At 38.1% G+C, this 20,319-nt stretch overlaps 1 protein-coding gene across 3 annotated transcripts in view; it reads right to left on the reverse strand.

Moving 5' to 3' along the window:
- Nucleotides 1-20,319, reverse strand: part of LOC131258366 (uncharacterized) — a 96,114-nt gene that overhangs the window by 34,176 nt on the left and 41,619 nt on the right. For all 3 annotated transcript variants that reach the window (XM_058259640.1, XM_058259638.1, XM_058259641.1), the window contains exons 7-8: nt 14,847-15,119; nt 14,622-14,765 (exon numbers count right to left, since the gene is read on the reverse strand). In XM_058259640.1, coding sequence (XP_058115623.1) covers nt 14,622-14,765; nt 14,847-15,119 — 417 coding nt within the window. The remainder of the gene's footprint in view (nt 1-14,621; nt 14,766-14,846; nt 15,120-20,319) is intronic.

A 20,319-nucleotide genomic window follows, 5' to 3' on the forward strand; every position in this document is an offset into this window, starting at 1 on the left:
GATATCAATATTGTTTCCGTAACCCGAACCAATGAAACTTGTAGCGATACCAATACTTCAAAATTTGCATGTACCAAACATAGAATGACTCTTTACATGTTTCAGAATGCATATAATGAGAAAATATTATGTGCTTGAGATGCAATTAGGACTTTCAACACCGTTCATGATCCAAAATTTTCATGCAAAAACATGAAAAGGTCTTCTTGTAAGTGTTTGCAAATATGTTCAGCGTGATTTTTTCACAGGTAACCTTCTGGAAAAAGCACCCCCAGTTTGGTGATTCAGCATCCTAAATAAATTGAACTATCGAGATGATAGAAGTTTTGGAAGCGAATAGGGGGCATGAAGGTGGCTTCAGAATTGATCTCGGTCCAATCTGTAAGGGAATTACTACACACCCCTCTGATAGGCAGCGTAACTGACAGAACCTAGACACAGGCAGCGTATACACAATAAGTTTCCATTTAATGGTGGCTTAAAAGCATGTGTCGTTGTAAGAAACGGTCTTAACCATCCCATCCATCCCATTTAACCATCCAATCATCCATCCAACCTTCCATTCAAACATCCATCGATATTGCAGAATATTGACAACTCGTGATATTTTGCAAAGAAATCATCAACAACAAGAAAGGAAACAAAAGATTGTGGTCTTGATATCGCGCATGTTGCAATAATGATAATCTTGAGATATTATCAATATTAGCAATGACAAATTGAAAACTGCATACAACAATGTGCTCGTAAAAAATTTGAATTTATTTTTTTTTAATAAACAAACTTTTTGTGATATCTCTATGTTGGCGATATTATTGAAATATCATTGATAGATACACTTGTGATTCAAGCGTAACCTACAATTTACACTGTCGAAAATATTGGCGATATCAATACATTAGCAATACAAGCGACGCCTGAAATTTACACAGTTGAAAATATTGGCGATATCAATTCGTTGGTAGTACTTAGCAATACATTGTTGATGCTTGGAGTTTCTAATACTACCGGTGTTATTGGCATCACTACCGATGTTATCGGTATCGCCAAGCTGGAGATAACAATAATATCGTAGATAATTCAAACAATGTGTATTACTAGGTGATAGTATTAGTATCAACTAAATATCGCTAGATCCCCTTTATAAGCTTTCCCATCTATCACCTGTATCGACAATATTATTGCTAATACATGCTGAGACAAGGTGCAGTATGCATAAAAGCCAAAAAATCAAGAGGATTAAAAATAAAAAATAAAAAAAAGAAAAAAAAAATTACATTTGGATTTTGACCTTTCTTTTGGCATGAGTTTTACTATCCTCTCCAATTTTTGTGAATCAAATCCCTCATTTAAGGGAGAAATCGACACTTGAAAGTGGTGGTGACCTAAAAAAACAGAAAAGGTAAAAAAAATTTGCTAAAAAAAGTTTCTTTTTCCCCTTTCTTTTGGCATGAATTCTACTATAAATCCATGTCTATGCATGAGAATCATGCACTGATATGGATTTGAGTTGAAAATCAAAAGATTTGAGAGTCAAAATAGGGGGAAATGGGGAGAATCCGATTTTTCCCTATTTTCTCGCCTAAATTAACTAATTAAGGGCTCAATTTTTAACATGTTGACGAGAGTTGGTCAATCTATCGATTCATGTGGATTTTTCGATTTTTCAGAAAAAAATGGATTACTAATTAAGGGCTCAATTTTTTTCTTATTTGTGGTTGTACGTGGATGATCAAATGGGTCCATTTCTTGTTAAACATCTTACTTTTTCAAAGATAAATAAAAATTAAAAAAATAATTTCCATTTCAAAAATTAATTTTTCCATAGATGTATGGTTGCATCACATAATGCAAGTACATAGGGGTGTACACGAACCGAGCTAGCTCGGTTTGCTTGCTCGACTCGACTCGAAAAAGCTCGATTCAACTCGGTTCAAAGCTGAGTTTGAGCCGAGTTGAGCTGATTTTTTGAGCTTGAAAATGAGTTCGAGCCAAGTTCAAGCTGGCCCCAGCTCAACTCGACTCGGATCGAATCCAACTCAAATCGAACTCGGATCGAACCAGTTTAGTGACTCGGTTACTTTGCTATTGATGTTGCTCACCAAGTGTTTGACGAAATGACTCAACGAAGTGTGGCTGGTGGCAAGGAAGGTATGTACATGAAACAAATACCCTTTTTTTCTTGGTTTTTATGTTGCTTAGAAGGTGTTTGATAAAATACCTGTAAAACCATTGCTTTTGTTTTACATACAGTGAGATTTTGAAGTTGCAGTTCAGGTGTTTGTAAAAATGCCTCAATGGTGAACTCGGCTCGATCTTGGCTCGAACTCGGCCCGAACTACTGACCAAACCAAGCCAAGCTGGCCAGTCAGGCTCAAGGATCGAACCGAGCTGAGTTCAAGCTGAGGTCAGCTAGTGGCCGAGCCAAGTCAAGCTGAGGCCAGCTCGACTTAGTTTGACTCGATGTACACCCCTACAAGTACGTATATGTGCATATATATGGATGGATGAGTCATGTATGTGTGTGTACTTATGCATAGATGGATGAATGGGTCGTGTGTGTGTGTGTGTGTATGCATGCATGCATGCATGCATAGATGGTTGGTTGATCCTTTATGTGTGTACGTATGGATGTATGCATGGATGGATGGATGCATGTTTGTATGCATATATGCATGGATAGATGGATGTATTAATGTATGTATGGATATATGGATGGATGGATGAAATGTATGTATGCATGCATGCATGGATGTATGGATCATGTATGCAGTGTTTTGAATAACGTTCGTAGTGTAGCGTGGCCGTAACGCTACGTATCATAGCTAAATAGCAAAAATCCACTATAGCATACGCTTCAAGGGTCGTAGGGTACACTAAAGCTACGTAGCATGTAGTGTACGCTACAATGTATTTTTTATTTTTATTTTTTTATTTTTTAAAAGTGTGTAAAATTCACATCATAAAAAAACCTTAAAATGTAAAGTTAAAACCAAAGCTTTTTATGTTTACTTTCACTTAAAATGGTGGTGATGCTTTGTTAAAGTTGGTGTGAAACTCACACACTAATAAATCTTTAAAACTAAAAAGAAAAAGGGTTTCGAAAGAGGGTTTTCGAAAACCCCTCTTCGTATTGATGACATCTGTATTGTACTTGACACTCTTAACCTATGAGATTTTTATTTCTTTTCATACTTGTGAGTTGTGACTTGTGGTTTCAATTAGACATTATTAATTAAAGTGGTTTGCTTAGAAAGTTGTTGATGCAATAATTATTTGATTTGTTTTATAACTTTATATATGTAGATTAGCTTTTGATAAATGATAATTAATAACTTGTTTGAACATGCATATACTTGAAAAAATGAAAAAATGAATCATCTGTTAGGCATTTTTTTATATTTTTTATTTTTTTACTATTTACCATATTTTTTCTATTTTTAAATTAAAGCGTAGACATATCGTGTAGCTTAAGCTACACGCTATAAAGGGCTGAACACTACGCATCACGCTCCGTTATTTAAAACATTGCATGTATGCGTATGCATACATGAATGGGTGGTTGGTTGGATGGATGGATGCATCATGTATATGTATGTATGTATGCATGAATGGATGGATGCATGTTTGTATGCATGCATGGATGGATGTATCGATGTATGGATAGATAGACATGTATGAATGTATATATGTGTGTAGGTAGGTAGGTATGTATGCATGCAATGCATAGATGATGGATGGATCATGTGTGTATGCATGGTTGGGTGGTTGGATGGATGGATTGCGTATGTGTGTATGTGTGTATGCATACATGGATGGATGCATATTTGTATGCATGGATGGATGGACATATTAGTGTATGTATGCATGGATGGATGGGTGTTTTAATATATGCATATATGGATGTACGTATGGATGGATAGACATGTATGGATGGATGTATGAATGCATGCATGCATGCGTGGATGTATGACTTTCCTTTAATTTAGAAAGACGTTTAAGTAATTATTTTGTTCCTAAAGATAATATTGGTTGTATTTATATTTAGGTAGCAGAAATTTAAATGTTGGGAAAATGAGCAAGGGGCATCGTGGAGACATGGACGACAAATGGAGGAGAATAGATTCGGAACAGACACTATTGTGGGCATACATAGGCTTTCTAGGCTGACAAAGCACTTGGCAGGGGAGCAAAGAATGTGAACAACTACCTAAGTTTTCCAAAGGAGATGATGGCGGAGATTGGGAAGACACAAGAAGCAACAACATGTACAAGAGAGGGATTTTAAGGAGTTTACGAGTTCCTGGACGACCCTCAGGGACTGTTGAGGAGCAAGATGATGATGATAATGATGATGAAATGGGTCTGGTGTATCCCAAGGACTGTGTTATTGAGCGAGATAGGAGGATGTACAGACAGGCGATGTGTTAGTCCTTGGCATCGTGGTAGGATAGGGAGTAGAGACGATGGCTGGAGGAGACCGGGCTATCGTTTGGGGCCTCTAGACGTGAGGCTAGAGAGAGAGAGAGAGAGAGAGAGAGAGAGAGAGAGAGTGCGTGTGTGTGTGTGTGTGGGGTGGGGGGTGATCTGGGTCAGGCAGGACTACCCTACAACACGCCTAGAGCACTTGTGTTCCAAATGCACCCATTGCGGGTATGAAGCAGAGGAAATTGAAAGATTTTTTTTTAGCAAAGGGAAATTCAAAGAGATCATGAGGAGCGTTATAACTATGTGGTTCATTTCGAGACATACCAACACATACGATGTGCAACCCCTACTTCTGCAACATGATCAACATCGTCTAGTGCGTTGACAAGGCGTGATGTCTCACAAAGATCGAAGATTTTGGGGGTCTACATCGACTGTGAATATGAGAAGATGCAGACTTGGGAAGACAACCTCAAGTTGAACTGGGAGACAAACGGGGTGAAGGTGATGTGCGATGGGTGGATAGGCCCGCGGAGTTGTTGAACATTAACTCCATGGTGTATTCGAAAGGGCAATCAATTTTTCCTCAGAAATATAATGCATCCACCCACATAAAGGACCACTTCTATATATGTATATATACCATTTTGAAGAGAGTAATTAGAGAGGTGGTTTTAAAGAATATGGTGCAAGCTGCTATGTATAACGGTAGTGTCACGGTAGGGAAATAGCTAATGAAGGAGTATAAGAATCACGTGCGCGGCTCATTGCATTGACCTGGTGCTTGAGTTGATACGCCAAAGAGAGTAGATCAAGACCACCAATGAGGCGGTAAGAAGGGTAACAAACTTCATGCAGTCACTCATGGTTGTTGGCCACAATGCGCAATGAGTATTAGGCAAGGTGTTTTAAAATGGTAACCACCGTTACCATTATGATACGGGTCGTAACGTCCATTATGACTCTTTTTTGTTTTTTGAAAAAAAATGTTACGAGACCGTTACAAGGCCGTTACAGGACCGTTACTGGGCCTTTACGGCTTGTTTTTTCTGTAACGACCGTTTCAACTCCATAAAGTGTAACAGTTATGACCGTTACCGTTACGTAACGGCTGTTACATAACCGATTTTGAATACCTTGCTATCAAGGAGATATTATCAACTGAGTGTGACACGGTTCGTCACGAAATTTATGGCACTCGACGACTTGTACTGGCACAGGGCGGGGCTAGGGAGTTTATTTAGATTTAAAAGAGACACTAAGTGGAACCAAAGACAAACCCAAAGTGCATAGAGGGTTGCGGGGACTGCTTAGCGATGGATTTTAGGACAACGTTAGTGATGTCGTTGGCATCTTGCAACTGATTTACAGGCAGCTTAAGATTGTAGATAATGAGATGTGGCCTTCAATGGGGTCCATGTACGAGCTTATGTGATCAATAAGAGGGGATACGGGCTGCATTTCCCAATTTGCATAGATGAGTGTTGAATATCATTAATGATAGATGGAACATGATCCTTGAGCATCCACTCCACTAGGCTGATAAGTTCCTAACATTTAATGTCATTTATTTATCGCTTAATCATTACTTCTATTTATATGTTAATGTTGCTAATTGGGTTCCAACATGTTACCTAAACTCCAAGTTCCACTATAAATGTCAATTGTGGGAGGTAGTGAACTAAAGATGGCCACCCGCCTGAGAAGATATTCTCTAAGTCAACATGAAAAGCAAATATTGAGAATGAGTTAATGATAAATTGAGCCTTTTACTTTCTTAGTCTCCACATATATGAGTAATAATGGTGAATTATGAATGTGTGATTGACAGCTATTGTGCTTTAGAGATGCCATGGGTGTGGTTCTCAGTCGCACCTGCAAAAGCATCAAGGGAATGATGACGCCAAACAAGTATATTTATTACTTCAAGTAATTAAATAATATGGTTTATGATGGAGCCACTGCATTTATCATTTGAATTAAGACATGCTTTTGATGGATTGCCAATCGTATGGTGAGCGATGTATAAGATGACTTACCCACATTGCAGTTATTGGTCATCCATGTTCTCGCCCATATTATCTCCTCTTCGCCATACATGGGGAGTTGGAGTACATAGTCGCCTATACACACAAAGATGATAAATAGACTAGGGTATGAGAAGCTATAGAAGCTTGTATATTGCCACTACAATACGAAGCTAAAAGAGAGGTAGCTACGGCAGAGCATGACATGGAGGCACATCATAACCCACTAGACCTGCTATCAATAGGCGCACAAGTGCTTCTTGCTGATGATTCTGAGTACCCACTTTATGAGTTGATCAAGTCAGTTGATTTAGATGACAGCGAGAGAGGCGTTGCTCTAGTGAAAGCCGAGGAAGCAACGCCTTTTAGTATTAACAGATCGGTTCATGCATGAGCAGAAGACTTAGGTGGACTCCTTCAACATGTTGATGAGTCTGGTACGTCCTGATGGCATCCTCGCCGCCTACTCCCAAACGTCGGGTCATCTCAAGTAATGATGATGAGACTTTATCCCCATTCGGCAATGGCAACGATGGTGATGACAACAATGATGACAATGGTGATGGTAGAGATGGAGGCCAGTCTGGCATGGATTGCAATGAAGGTGGGTAGCAACGGGAGTGGAGGTGGCAGTGGTGCAGGTTGCACAATGGATCAGAATTAGCAATCTGTTAACTAGTTCACTGAGGTGACCCACTTTAACCATGCCACTTAGGATGAAGACCATGGATCTCATCAATCATCTTTGGGAAGAGCAACAGAGCTCAGTCAGCATTTATAGTGTTGGAAGGGTGAGAAGAAAAATGTCACATGCATCGAGGAGTCTCTTGCACGCAGCTTGTCGTCAATGGATATCAATTCAAATAGGAGAGCTCCACTTCCATCCCACCTTATGGGTATGGCGTCTACGACACTCAGTCATAGTCGTCTAGCTATGGATATGCACAACTGTAGGCGAGCACTTATGCTTATGGATTCAGATGGGGATATTCAGAGTACCCGTCATACGATTGGCTCAGTTCTATCTAGAAGTCGGGGTTGGAGTTAATCCGTTTCCTCAGGACCCTACTCAGCCACGGTCAGTTACCTTCAAATGATACCCACATCTAGGCATACTTATACAATTCAGGGAGGATGAGTACCAGAGATACCTAAGAGAGTACCTCCACTGATATGAATAGATGATGACCAAATAACAATATTGTCTACATGTGGAGCAGTAGTACTATGGGCAAATGAGTGGGAACTAAGATGACGACTTCAAGCCACTTCATAACTCCATGTTGGTTACTATTGCAGTGATTTTCTACGACAACAAGTGCTTTAGGCCCCTATTGTATGGAAACTTATTATGTACGGTTCTTTTTTTGCAATTTTTTAATTCCTAAATATGTTAATGTGTATTATAGCATCTCCTAAAGTTTCATTGAAAAAATCCACCATTTTCCCCATGTTTCCCTCAGTCAGTAATATATTTAATAAACAAAATACAGCCGATATCGATTCATCTTTCCATATCCTCAGTCAGTGATACATGTAACAATACTGATACTACGAAAACTGCTTGATCAGAGCTTATTTTGATGAAGCTCCTAGTGGATATTTGATGACTTTTAACTCCCTTAGATTGCTATATGAGAGGAAATTTTCTCAATTAACATTTGGCCCAGAGCTTTCTAGAATTCATTACTACGTCAAAATCGGTGGGTTTTCATTAATGAAAAGGCAGATCCACCTAGTAAAATTGTCAAGATCCCACATTATATATTTGCATGAAGCCAAGAGAGGAAGCAACGGACATAGGTGCAAGAGAAAGGAAACATAATATCGCAAGGACGATCAGTTCCTCTTGTTATACACATTAGCTTTCAAGAATGTAGAAATAGGGAAAAGGAGAGTATCTATTTTCTCCTTCTCTAGAATCCTTTATTATATCTCCTAATTACAAAGACAATCTTCTATTTACAAAGAGATAATTACCAAAACAAATCAAACAACCAAAAGATATCCAAAAGATAACAAAAGGACAATAACTAAGAGTTATACATCATGTGATGTTCATCAGGAACACAGAAAGCTGTGCATGCCATCAGTATGGTGTTCTGCACATACACAGAGCTGTGTACTCGAACACTACCCCTCAAGCTGAAGCATGTCAGACATGCCAAGCATGCCAATGATTCTGGAGACCATGGGACAGGTTTATTGCACTTCCAATGACTCTGGCAGCTGGGCTTTGAATCGAAAACACTTCCAGTAGCCTGAGGACATTCTGCAGCAATTTCAGTGGCTACAAAACATTCTGACAGCACAACCAGTGGCTGGATGATGATCCAGCAGCACTACTGGTGGCTGGAAGACGTTCTGGCAGCAGGATGATGGTCCAGGCTTCCAGCAGTACTTCTAGTAGCAGTTGACACACATCGGGGTACGTTTTATTTCCGAGCAGTTCTACAAAGGCCATTAGATCTTTTGCTGAGGGAAAGCCTCTTATTGCTTTGTGACAAGGTTGTAAGCAATGTTTGTATTGTCGACAACAATATCGATACTATCACTATATTGTCATTGTCGATGCACTTGCGATACCAAAACCCTGGTATTTTGAATCATTTCATGGTGTCGGCGAAATCTTGGCGAAATTTTCGTGATTTGTCGATAACGATCAGCCACATACTAAACATAACACTATTCCCCCATACAATCTGCGATTTCTCGATAAAACAGGGAGAAGTCACTGAAATATTGCACGCAGCTGTGCAGAGAGAGATACCAGGTGCGTAAATGAGTGAAAAATTAAAAAAAAAAAAAAAAAAAAAAAAATCTCAAATAGTTAGAAAAGGGAAGCAGAATCCAGATTTTTTGTATATCTGTGAAGGGGAGTGGATTTTGGCACCAACTAACCTGGTTTTAAGGATCAAAACAAATATTTGATGGAGAAATCACCGCTCAAAGCACTAGTGGGCAGGAATCTCAAGGAAACGAAAAATCCCCAAAACAGACATTTTCTCCTGAATTTAAGCATGGATTTCATTTGAAATCCATGTTTATACATGAGATTCATGCATAAACATGGATTGAGTACAAAATCAAGAGATTTAAGGATCTATTTGGGCCAATTTGGGGAAATTGGGGAAAATCTGATTTTGCCCAATTTCTTCCCAAAAACATCAAATTGAGGCCCCATTTTTTTATATGATCATAGCGATGGGCCGATCTATCGAGTGCCCAAAATCTCTTGATTTTTCAAATTTATTTATTTACTATTGTTATTGAAAATAAAAAATAAATCTGTTAAATATTAAGATGGGGCCAATTGGGGCCTCATTTTTTAAATGATGATGGCTGTTGAAGATGGGCTGACCTAAATGGGGCCCATTTAAAGAAAAAGAAAAGAGATTAAACAATGTTTTTTTAATTTTCAGAATTTTTAAAATAATTTTGAAAACTTATAAAAATATTTAAAATGTATAATGTATCATGTATCATGTATGTATGGTTGGAAGGATGGATGGTTGTTTGGATGGATGAATGGGTGAATGGTTGGATGGATGGATGGCTGGGATGGGATGGGATGGGATGAGATGGACGAATGGATGGATGGGGTGGAAGGTTGGATGGGTTGGTTGGATGGTTGGATTGATGGATGGATGGGTTGGAAGGTTGGATGGGTTGGTTGGATGGTTGGATTGATGGATGGATGTGATGGTTGGTTGGATGGATGGATGTGATGGTTGGTTGGATGGATGGATGTGATGGTTGGATGGATGGTTGGTTGGATGGATGGATGGATGGATTGGATGGTTAATGGATGGATGGATGATTAGGTGGACGGTGGGATGGAGGGATGTGATGGTTGGATGGATGGATGGATTGGATGGATGGTTATATGGTTGGATGGATGAGATTGATGGACGGTTGGATGGATGGATGGATGGTTGGGTGGGTAGATGGATTGATGGATTTTATGGTCGAGCAGATCAATGGATGGGATGGATGGATTGGATAGTTGGAAGGATGGATGGATGGATGGATAGATGAGATGGATGGTGGGATGGTTGGATGTATTGGACGGTCGATGGATGGATGGGATCAGATGGATGGATGTGATGGTTGGATGGATGGATGGATTTAATGGGGGGAGGAGAGATTGGATGGTTCATTTATTTTTGTGTCCTACTTATTGTATAGTAACTGTATTTGTGTTGTATAAAATCATTTTGGTTAATATTGGACTAATTTCTTACGATAGCATATGTTTTTAAGCCCCCATTAAATGGAAACTTATTATTTATGATTCTCTTTGCAATTTTTTTATTCCTAAATATGCAAATATGTGTATTTAGGAATCTCCTGAAGTTTCACTAAAAAATTCCACCATTTTCCCCTTTTTCACATGTTTCTACGCATTTCCGGTTATTAGCAATAACGATATTATATTTTTATCTCCAACCAACGAAACTTGTAGCGATACCGACAACTCGAACACTGGTTGTAAGAAAGGAGGGACGAAATTGGAAGAAGGAATGGGAAAAGCAATTGAGGCATCATGGATCTGATACTTAAAACTCCTAGATGGTGGAAGACGTGCAACGAAGAAAGACGAGAAAAGATAAGAATATTTTCTTCATCTCTCTCTTCCTCCACTACTGCTTTTACTTGTACACTTTGTCACAACTGATATGCCTAATCAAAGATAATTCCAAAAATTTTAAAGGATACTACCAAATCGATACACACCAATCTATGGTGCATAACAAAGCATGAAGACGTTGTGCACTCACACACCTACTCACAAGTCTATGTACTATTGTTGTGGGCAAAACCAAATTGGTCCACCATATGGAAAGAATGACCGACCACAAGGAGAGTGCCTCAAAGCCGAAGCGACTAAAGCACCAGGGCAGATTTCTGTCTCGAGCATTCGAAGCATAATGCCCAGAGACAAGATAAGCAACTCTCCCGACAAAGAGATGAGCTCACGAGTTGTCTGAGGACATAGCTCGGTAGGGGAAGAGTCATCTCACTAGGAACGTCTACATCACAAGCAAAGGATCGTCAATGCAAGAAGCTCGGGATCCAAGCTTCCCCCGGGCTCCGAGCTAATCTAACCGACCACTACCGAGGCGGTACGAGTAGTCCGGAGGGGATTATGCCCCACTTGGAAAAGGAGGGTCCGACCTAATCTTGGCCGAAGATCACGCCAGCCAAGGCGGGCTCGACGACAATTTCAGGAGCAGTTTCTCATCCAAATAAGGACCCTCCAGCGTAACCTATTAAAATACGAAGGTTTCAAAACTGCCCATGAACCCTATAAATATAGTCACCTTAAATGAGAGGAGATAAGAAAACAAACCCAAGATCAAGTCTTTGATTCAGATCTACCCGTCTAACTTAGGCATCGGAGGGTCCATGACCGCCATCGACTCCCCTCGTTGTCCACATTTTCTAGTTTCCTTGCAGGTCCATTGGTGGGTGCTCCTCAACAATCAATCATATCTGTTCACCAAATTCTGGCGACAACAACTATGATATTTTTTTTAAGGAAAAAAAGAGATAATAGGAGATTACACCTACTCACAAATCTATGTACTATGATTTTTTTTTTTAGGAAAAAAGAGATAAGAGGAGATTATCTTTTCCTCCTACACTAGAATCCTTTCCTTATGATCTCCATATTAGTTATTACGAAGATAATCTTCTATTTACAAAGAAATAATTACTAAAATAAATCAAATAACAAAAAGCTATCCAAAAGATAACAAAAGGATTATAACTAAGAGATATCATCTGCATGTGTTGTGTAATCTAGCAAAGAATCGTTTATTTACTAACTCTATTTTGTGGTTTTTGACACACGACACAGCTCCATAGGGCATGCAAAACTAGCAAAAACTTTTTTCTCCCTTTTTGGAGGAAAAAAAAAAAAAAAGAATGAAAAGAGTTACAACATAAAAGGTCTTAGAAAGTATATGGCCAAAAGAAGTTTTCAACGACGAAGACAATCCAAATAAATCAATTCCCCAACCCAATCTTGGAATTAGTCGCTGGAGAAAACGAAAGAAAATGTTGTAACATCTATTCCCTACTTTACTTTATGCATTTGGGCATTTGCCACAACAAATGTTGTAAACTAGATGTCTCCCTTTCCACAATTATTTGTCTCCTACTTTCCATCTAGTTCTGCACTTGGCTATCAGTTTCAACACAACGTGAGCTCTCCACTCTTGACTTACAAATCAGCACCTTCCATGAGTCCAAATAAATTCCAATTCACATGCACCTACATCAGAGACTTAGGGTGTCCCTATAAGAAAATTGACCATATAATGTGTCAATGCTTCAAAGTAGGGCATCATTAATTTCAAAATTATCTTATGAGTTGACCTGTCAATGTCGTGCCTAAAGATCGCATTCACATACATGCAAGGATTTGAGGCCTTGTTGCTTTGCTTCATTTGTTCATACATTTTGGGAACAACTCAACCTACACAGACTAGGGAAATATATCATCTGCAATATTATTACACACATGCCTTGCGGAATCTAATTCAATGTCAAAGTATATAATATCATCATCATCTAAGTCTTATACCAATTAATTGGGGTCAGCTGCATGAATCTTGTTCTGTCATTCCACTCTATCACGGGCCATAACTTCAGTTAGAACCGGTGTTTTGAATAGCACCCGTAGCATAGCGGTAGCGCTTGTAGCGTTAGCAAATAGCGTCGTAGCATGCATAGCGTATGTATCGTGTGCGTAGCGTATGTAGCGTACGCTACACCTTTTTTTATTATAAATGGTAATTGTATTTTGTATTTTTTGAAAGGTAATTATATTTGTATTTTGTACTTGATACTCTCAACCTGTGGGATTTTAATTTCTTTTTGTAATTGTGACTTGTGGTTTCAATTAGACATTATTAATTATAGTTTGCTTAAAAAGTTGTTGATGTGATAATAATTTGATTTGGTTTATGTATGCGAATTGGCTTTTGATAAATGATTATTAATAACTTGTTTGAACATGCTTATACTTGAAAAAAAAAAAAAAAAATGAATCATCTTTTAGGCTTTTTTCCTTACTATTTAACATATTTTTTCTATTTTTAAATTAAAAAATAGAAGTATCGTGTAGCTTACGCTACACCTACAGAGGGCCGAATGCTATGCAACATGTTACCGCTATTTAAAACACTAGTTAGACCATAAGTCATTAAGTCTTCTCTTACTACCTCCACTCACGTCCTTCGGTGCCTTCCCCTTGCCCTTTTAGAGCCTTAACTTGTACCAACTCACTCCTAACCGGCGCAGTTCTTGGTCTCCATTGCCATCTAAGTCTACTTACGCTCATCTTATTACCTATTAGTGCTGGTCCTAAGTTCCCCCAAACGCATTCATTTCTAATTCTATCCTTCCTCATCGTGGGAGTCATCCATCTCGACATCCTCATTTCAACAACCCTTGTCCTATGAATGTCAAAGTATAAAATATCACATGCGATATTCAAGATTCATATAAATATCATATAAACCCCTCAATACATGCATGCACCAATGCATAGATTCGATCTCTGTGGACGCTAACCCTAAACTCCCTCAAATGCATTCATTTCTAATTCTGTCATTCTCATCTTGCCACTCATCCATCTCAACATCCTCATTTCAGATACACATATTAGAATGCTCTTGTCCAACTGGCTGCACGCTAAGATGCCGTCCAACTGGCTGCACGCTAAGATGCCGTCCAACCAGCTGACAATCCAATATATAATGTGAGTTTCACATCCAACATGTCCAATATGTTCACCCGTCCATGAGGATCAACTAGTGCAAAAATCAGCATGATCCACTCATCAAGTGGCCCACAACATAGAAAATAATGGATAGCCACTCATATAATAAAAATATCCAGGTTTGCCCACCAAATGGGGCAAGAATGTCATTGTGGTGGGGCAACCTTTCAGACTGGTTGGATATCACCACACATGACAAGATGGAAATTATCTGCGGGTCGGAGAATCAAGCTAACTTATGCACAAGATTATCATGATAGTGGGGACAACCTTGTGAACCAGTTGAACCTCACAAGCAGACATAAATTTTCGTTAAACAGTAAAAATATCAACAAAGTACAGAAGAACAATTCAATCGAGGTAATTACGCTGACCTGAAGATGAGCTCTTGCAACCAAGTCAGGTTGTGTTTTCTGAAACTGAACCACAAAGCGGAGAACACCCTCTAATGATGAATCCATAGAGAAGGAACAAATAATGTCGAAATCATGAAGAAGCTTCTCAAAATACTCGATAGCCTGCCAGTACAGGAACAAGCTATCCTTCACAATTAATGAAAGAGAACTGAGATTAATTAGCTACACTTTCCAAATGCTAACCTCTTTCCAGCTGAGTAGTTTGATTGCACGTGGTGGAGTTGGGGCTGACAATCTGCTATTCAAACTAGAATCAAAACCAATAGGTTTACAACCAGAAGCTGTAGTTCTATCTTCATTGTCATCTTGACAAAATCCAGATGCATTAGATCTAAGGAATTCCAATGATCTGTGAATGCAATCTAGCTCCGATAGGCACAATGCTATATGTTTCTTTGCCAATTCCAAACCTCTTCCTTGAGGTTTCCTCATACACAAGACAACATGGTAGAAGTGCTGAAATACAGAGGATATGAATGTCAAATCCTATAGTAATAAATATTGCTTCAGAGCAGTTGTTATACAGTATTACGGAATGGCATAGTGCATAAGAAAATGAAAACAAGCTGACCACCCATATCAAGCTGAAAACCCAACGGAACTTCAAGAAAACAGTTGCATATTATAGCCTGCAATGATTGTTCAAATATTTCGCAACAGATGATATTTGATTAGAAAACACATTTACAGGGTGTTCTAATAACCAGTAAGATAAAATAAAATGAAATAACCGGTTAACATTTTTTTTACCATGTTTGATTAGGCAATGAGGCAGCAATGGGACAGGTTTGGGCTGGACCTGGACCCATTCTGGCTTGATGCACAAGTCCTATGCCCAAGCCCAGCATGGGACCAGCACAGCAAACCCAGGCCTGAGCCCCAAAAATTTAGTTGGACCCAAGCACAATAAAGCTCAGACTGAAAATGGATAAAATCCTTATTTCCTACTTGAATGTTCCTTTCTATCTGCTGATCAAGCGGTCCACACATACACAAAAAACACTCAAAATGCACAAAATCAATGGTCTACATTCAACGTGCATGGGTTGCCTAATTGAGGATTAGACTGACATTTATACGATATAAGACATACATATGAAGTTGGATCAGCCTAGGCTGGGAAAGGTGAAGTCAAGCCAAAATGACTTTAGAGCCCAAGCTCGGTCAAAAATTGATCGGGGCCATGCATGTCATGACCAAGCTAATAGGTCCAAGCCTAGTCAAGAGTCAGGCCCATCGAGCCACCTAGCCCACTGCCACTCTTACACACAACCACAGACGAGAAATATGTCGGCTCACTACCACTCTTACCCACAACCACACATGATAAATATGTAACTCAAACAGTCAAAATGGTAGGCCCAACTTTTGATGGATCATCATAAACCAAACACATGAGAAATATGTGACTCAAATTAAACTGTCCGAATAGTGGGCCCCACTTTAGATGGATCATAAACCAGCATAAAATAGAGAAATGATATTTTAGTTGTGAGATTAGTGGATGCGTGATGGAACGTACCTTGTAATTTAATTTCAATTTCAAAATAGCATATTATTTTTTAGACAAAATTCACAAATTTTCCTTATTAATATGTGTTTACCAAACTAGGTTAAAATTGTCTAAAACTAAACTATTATTTTTAGTTCCGGGAGGGAGGGAGGGAAAAAAGCTATTTCTTCATAGAGTCCAGTGCTCTCAAAGAACTGTTAGAGCTTTTCATTGCATTAGGACACTTTGCTAGTCCAATCCATTGATCTAGATTGTTCATTAGGATCAACACACATTTCATGGACTACCATGCAAATGTCACATCAATCTGCCAAACATTAACCATTTGATCAGTGTCCTCTAATATGGACAGTCAAGATTGTTGACACAAAAATAGATCCAATTAACAATTTGATCCATCTGTTTGTTGAGGACCATCATGGATTGCTTATGATTCTAAAGAATCTCTTTCATTAGGCAATCACAATCACCCCATCCATGGCTTGGGAAAAGGATGGCTATAGAAAATAATGACAAATCAAAGATTGATTGGACACCAAACTCTCTGTGGACAAACTCGAAACTGCTTGCCAAAAGAGCGACACGAAGAATGACATAATGACAAATACCTAAGTAACAAAGCCAGGCAACTGAATCTTGGCAGCAGTCACTAAAAGAATCAAATAAGGTAAGTGGATCATGATAGCTTCAATGATCCTTCTATTTCTCTGACTAATATTGAGGTTGAGTCATCAACAAGAGTAGGACTTGGTCCCAGGTGTATATACGTAACTGTACCTACGACATACAGTCAAAACCAGGCTGAGAAGAGCTCATGGAAAACTCTGGAGTTATGGCACAGAACAATTAGGTCAAAGCAAATGAGAAACAAGGGGAAAGGGACCCCAAATTTTATTGTGTTGTCAAAAATAAATAAAGATCTAAGATAGAAGGCTCCAAGTATTTCGATAGATATTGGATGCTTTGCTAGAGAGTTGATCCACTCATTGTGTCTAAACATTGTTTACAGTGTCCCCATAAAGGGATAAGATCTAGACAATACATTCAGTAGGTCTAGTACTAAATACGCCATATCCACAAAATCACACTGATTCATGATTTTAAAATCTAGTCAGTGGTGCACAAATGGATACTAAAAGATTATACTAATACAACTCATATTCAAGGAGAGAAGGTTCATTGAAAGAAGGTTAGGATTGATCTACAAGGTAAGATTTGGTTAGCATCCAAGTAATGGTGGAGCCAAAAGGATGAGCGGTTCGAATCACTTTCATGGATGCCACTTGCATGATCAACGATGCGAAGGCACAGTAACTAATGCGCCTCTGGACGAGCTTGATCAGCCCCCACTCTCCCAAGTTATTTGTCCATAACCAGAGAAAAACAATCTACAGTGAGTTCAAGCATGGTAAATCAAAAGAGAGAGACAATGGTCTCAAGAAGATGTACACATGACAACAATATGAATCAATCAATGTTTTTAATATTGATGATATTGGTTGATATTTCCCACAATATATCTTGTATGCCACATGTGTGATACAAAAAGCACGGGCACTGTTCGAAATATCGGTATCACGTTATGTATCGCACCCTTGGGATACAGATACACATCGGTTATCGCATGGGATATATAGGTTGTATCGCGTAATGTATTGTTGTTGTTGGAAACATTGGGAAACATTGGGAAATTGGTCGAATTTTTCAATGAAACTTTAGTGATCGTTAAAATAAAAAAATAAAATAAAATAAAAGATATCAATACACGCTTATAAATCAAAACATTAGAAAAAAACAAGTGCAGATAATATGTTTTCTTTGTATGGGGTCCTAATCTATGCCTTGTCTAAGTGAAATGATGCAAGTATATTCAAAGTCTATTCATATAATTTAAAATTGTAAGAAAATGTGTGGAAACACAAGCAATACATTCAAAAGCATAAGAAGAATCACTAGATCAGGTTACATACACGTTTGATTTTTATGTTGGGACACGATTGCAACCAATTTGAGAGAAATTGGGAAATTTTGATTTTTCTTTTCAATATTTCCGCAACCCAGCCCATCTCCTCCAAATCTCGAAATCGAAGCTCCCAATCCATGACTTTTCACGCAAAACATGAAAAATCATAGATTTGTAACAATTTGACACTGATTTAATATGATTTATATTTTTTTTTAAAAAAAGGATAGAAAATCGAAAATGCTCATTGGATCGAACATGTGGGGTATATCCCACTACTTGTGCGTTTCGTATCGCACAGGTGGGATACAAGATATATCGTGGGATATATCAACCGATATCGTCGATACTTAAAAACACTGCGTACAGGTAGTGCCGATATATTCCACCTGTACAATCTGATGAAAATTTTCAATTTTTTATCTCTTTTTTTTTTTTTGTAAATCATGTTAAATCAGTGTCAAATGGTTACAAATCCATGATTCTTCATGTTTTGCACAAAAAATTATGGATTTGGAATTTCAATTTTGAGATTTGGGGGGAAATGGGCCAAGTTGCGGAAAATTCAAAATTTTATAATTTCTCACAGATCGATTGCAATCTGCATCCAAACACAAAATCAAACATGTATGTAACCTAGTGTTCGAAATATTGGTATCGCATCTTTGGAATACAGATATGTATTGATTATCGCACGGGATATATCGTTTGTATCAGGTAATTTATCGCATTTTTTTGGAAACATGGGGAAACATCGGGAAAATGGTTGAATTTTTCAATGAAACTTAAGGGATTGTTACAAAAAAGACCTCAATACACTCTTTTAAATCATAACATCTCAAAAAAGAAGTGCACAAAATAGGTTTCCTTTGTGTAGGGTCCTAAGTTATGCATTGTCTGATTGAACTAATGCAGCTATATTGAAATTGAATGCACAACATTTAAAGTGTATGTGATGATCATTTCATCAAACACTTGTAAATATTTTGAAATTAGTCTCAATTGACAGTTGTTTGAAGAGAAATTTTGAAAAAAAAAAATTAACATTTTATTAATTTTTAATTAAAAAATGATTTTATTTTTTGAAAATTGACAAGGACTTAACAAATCAGTAGATCAGCCCTCACACGTGCTTGATTTCATCTCTAGAGTGCAACATTGCAAGCAATTTGAGATAAATTAGGGAAATTTTGAATTTTCTGTAATTTTCAACAAATCGAACCACCTATACTCAAATTTCGAAATTAGTGTGTTTGTGATTATCATTTCATCAAATACTCCTAAATACTTCAAAATTAGTTTCGATTGACAACTGGTTTAAGGAAATTTTTGAAAAAAAAAATATGGAGAACATGAAGCACCACTGGATATGGAAATTAAAGCTCCAACTACATGATTTTTCATGCAAAACATGAAAAACCAATGGATTTGTAACCATTTGACACTGATCTAACATAATTTCAACCAAAAAAGGGATTGAAAATTGAAAATGTTCACCGGATCAAACATGTAGGATATATCGGCACTACCTGTGTGTTTCGTATCACACAAGTGGTATACAAGATATATGGTGGGATCTATCAGCCGATATCGTCGATATTTAAAACATTGATGTAACTGAATCTAATAGTTCTTAGTAATTAGTAGATTTTTAGGAAAAAAGATTTTTAATTAAAATTAATTTAAAATGTTAAAAAAAAAAAAAATCAAATTTCTACTTCGATCAGCAGTTAATTGACCCCATTCAGAGAATTCAAGAATGTTTGATGAAATCATCATCACATCCACTTTAATTTTGGGATTTGGGGGAAGATGGGCCGATTTGTGGAAAATTCAAAATTTCCCCAAATTTTCTCAAATTCAAGAGGATGAGTACCAACGGTGTCCTGGTCAATTATGGTGAATGGCTGCCCCAAAGGTTATTTTAAGGCTTCTAGAGGGTTGCAGCAGGGCAGCCCTTCATCCCCCTTTTTATTTGTTGTGGTAGCAAAGGCATTGAGCAAGATGCTCTCAAAAGGTCAAGAAATGGGTCTAATCTAAGGCTTCAAGGTGGTGCATGTAGGACCGTCAATAACTCACTTGCAATTCGGGAACGATACTATATTATTTCGTGAGCGAACGAAACCATGATTGAAAATTTGCACAAAATTATAGCGCGTTTCGAAGTACTTTCAGGACTG

The sequence above is a fragment of the Magnolia sinica genome, chromosome 10 (assembly GCF_029962835.1).
Source record: "Magnolia sinica isolate HGM2019 chromosome 10, MsV1, whole genome shotgun sequence".
NCBI lineage: Eukaryota > Viridiplantae > Streptophyta > Magnoliopsida > Magnoliales > Magnoliaceae > Magnolia > Magnolia sinica.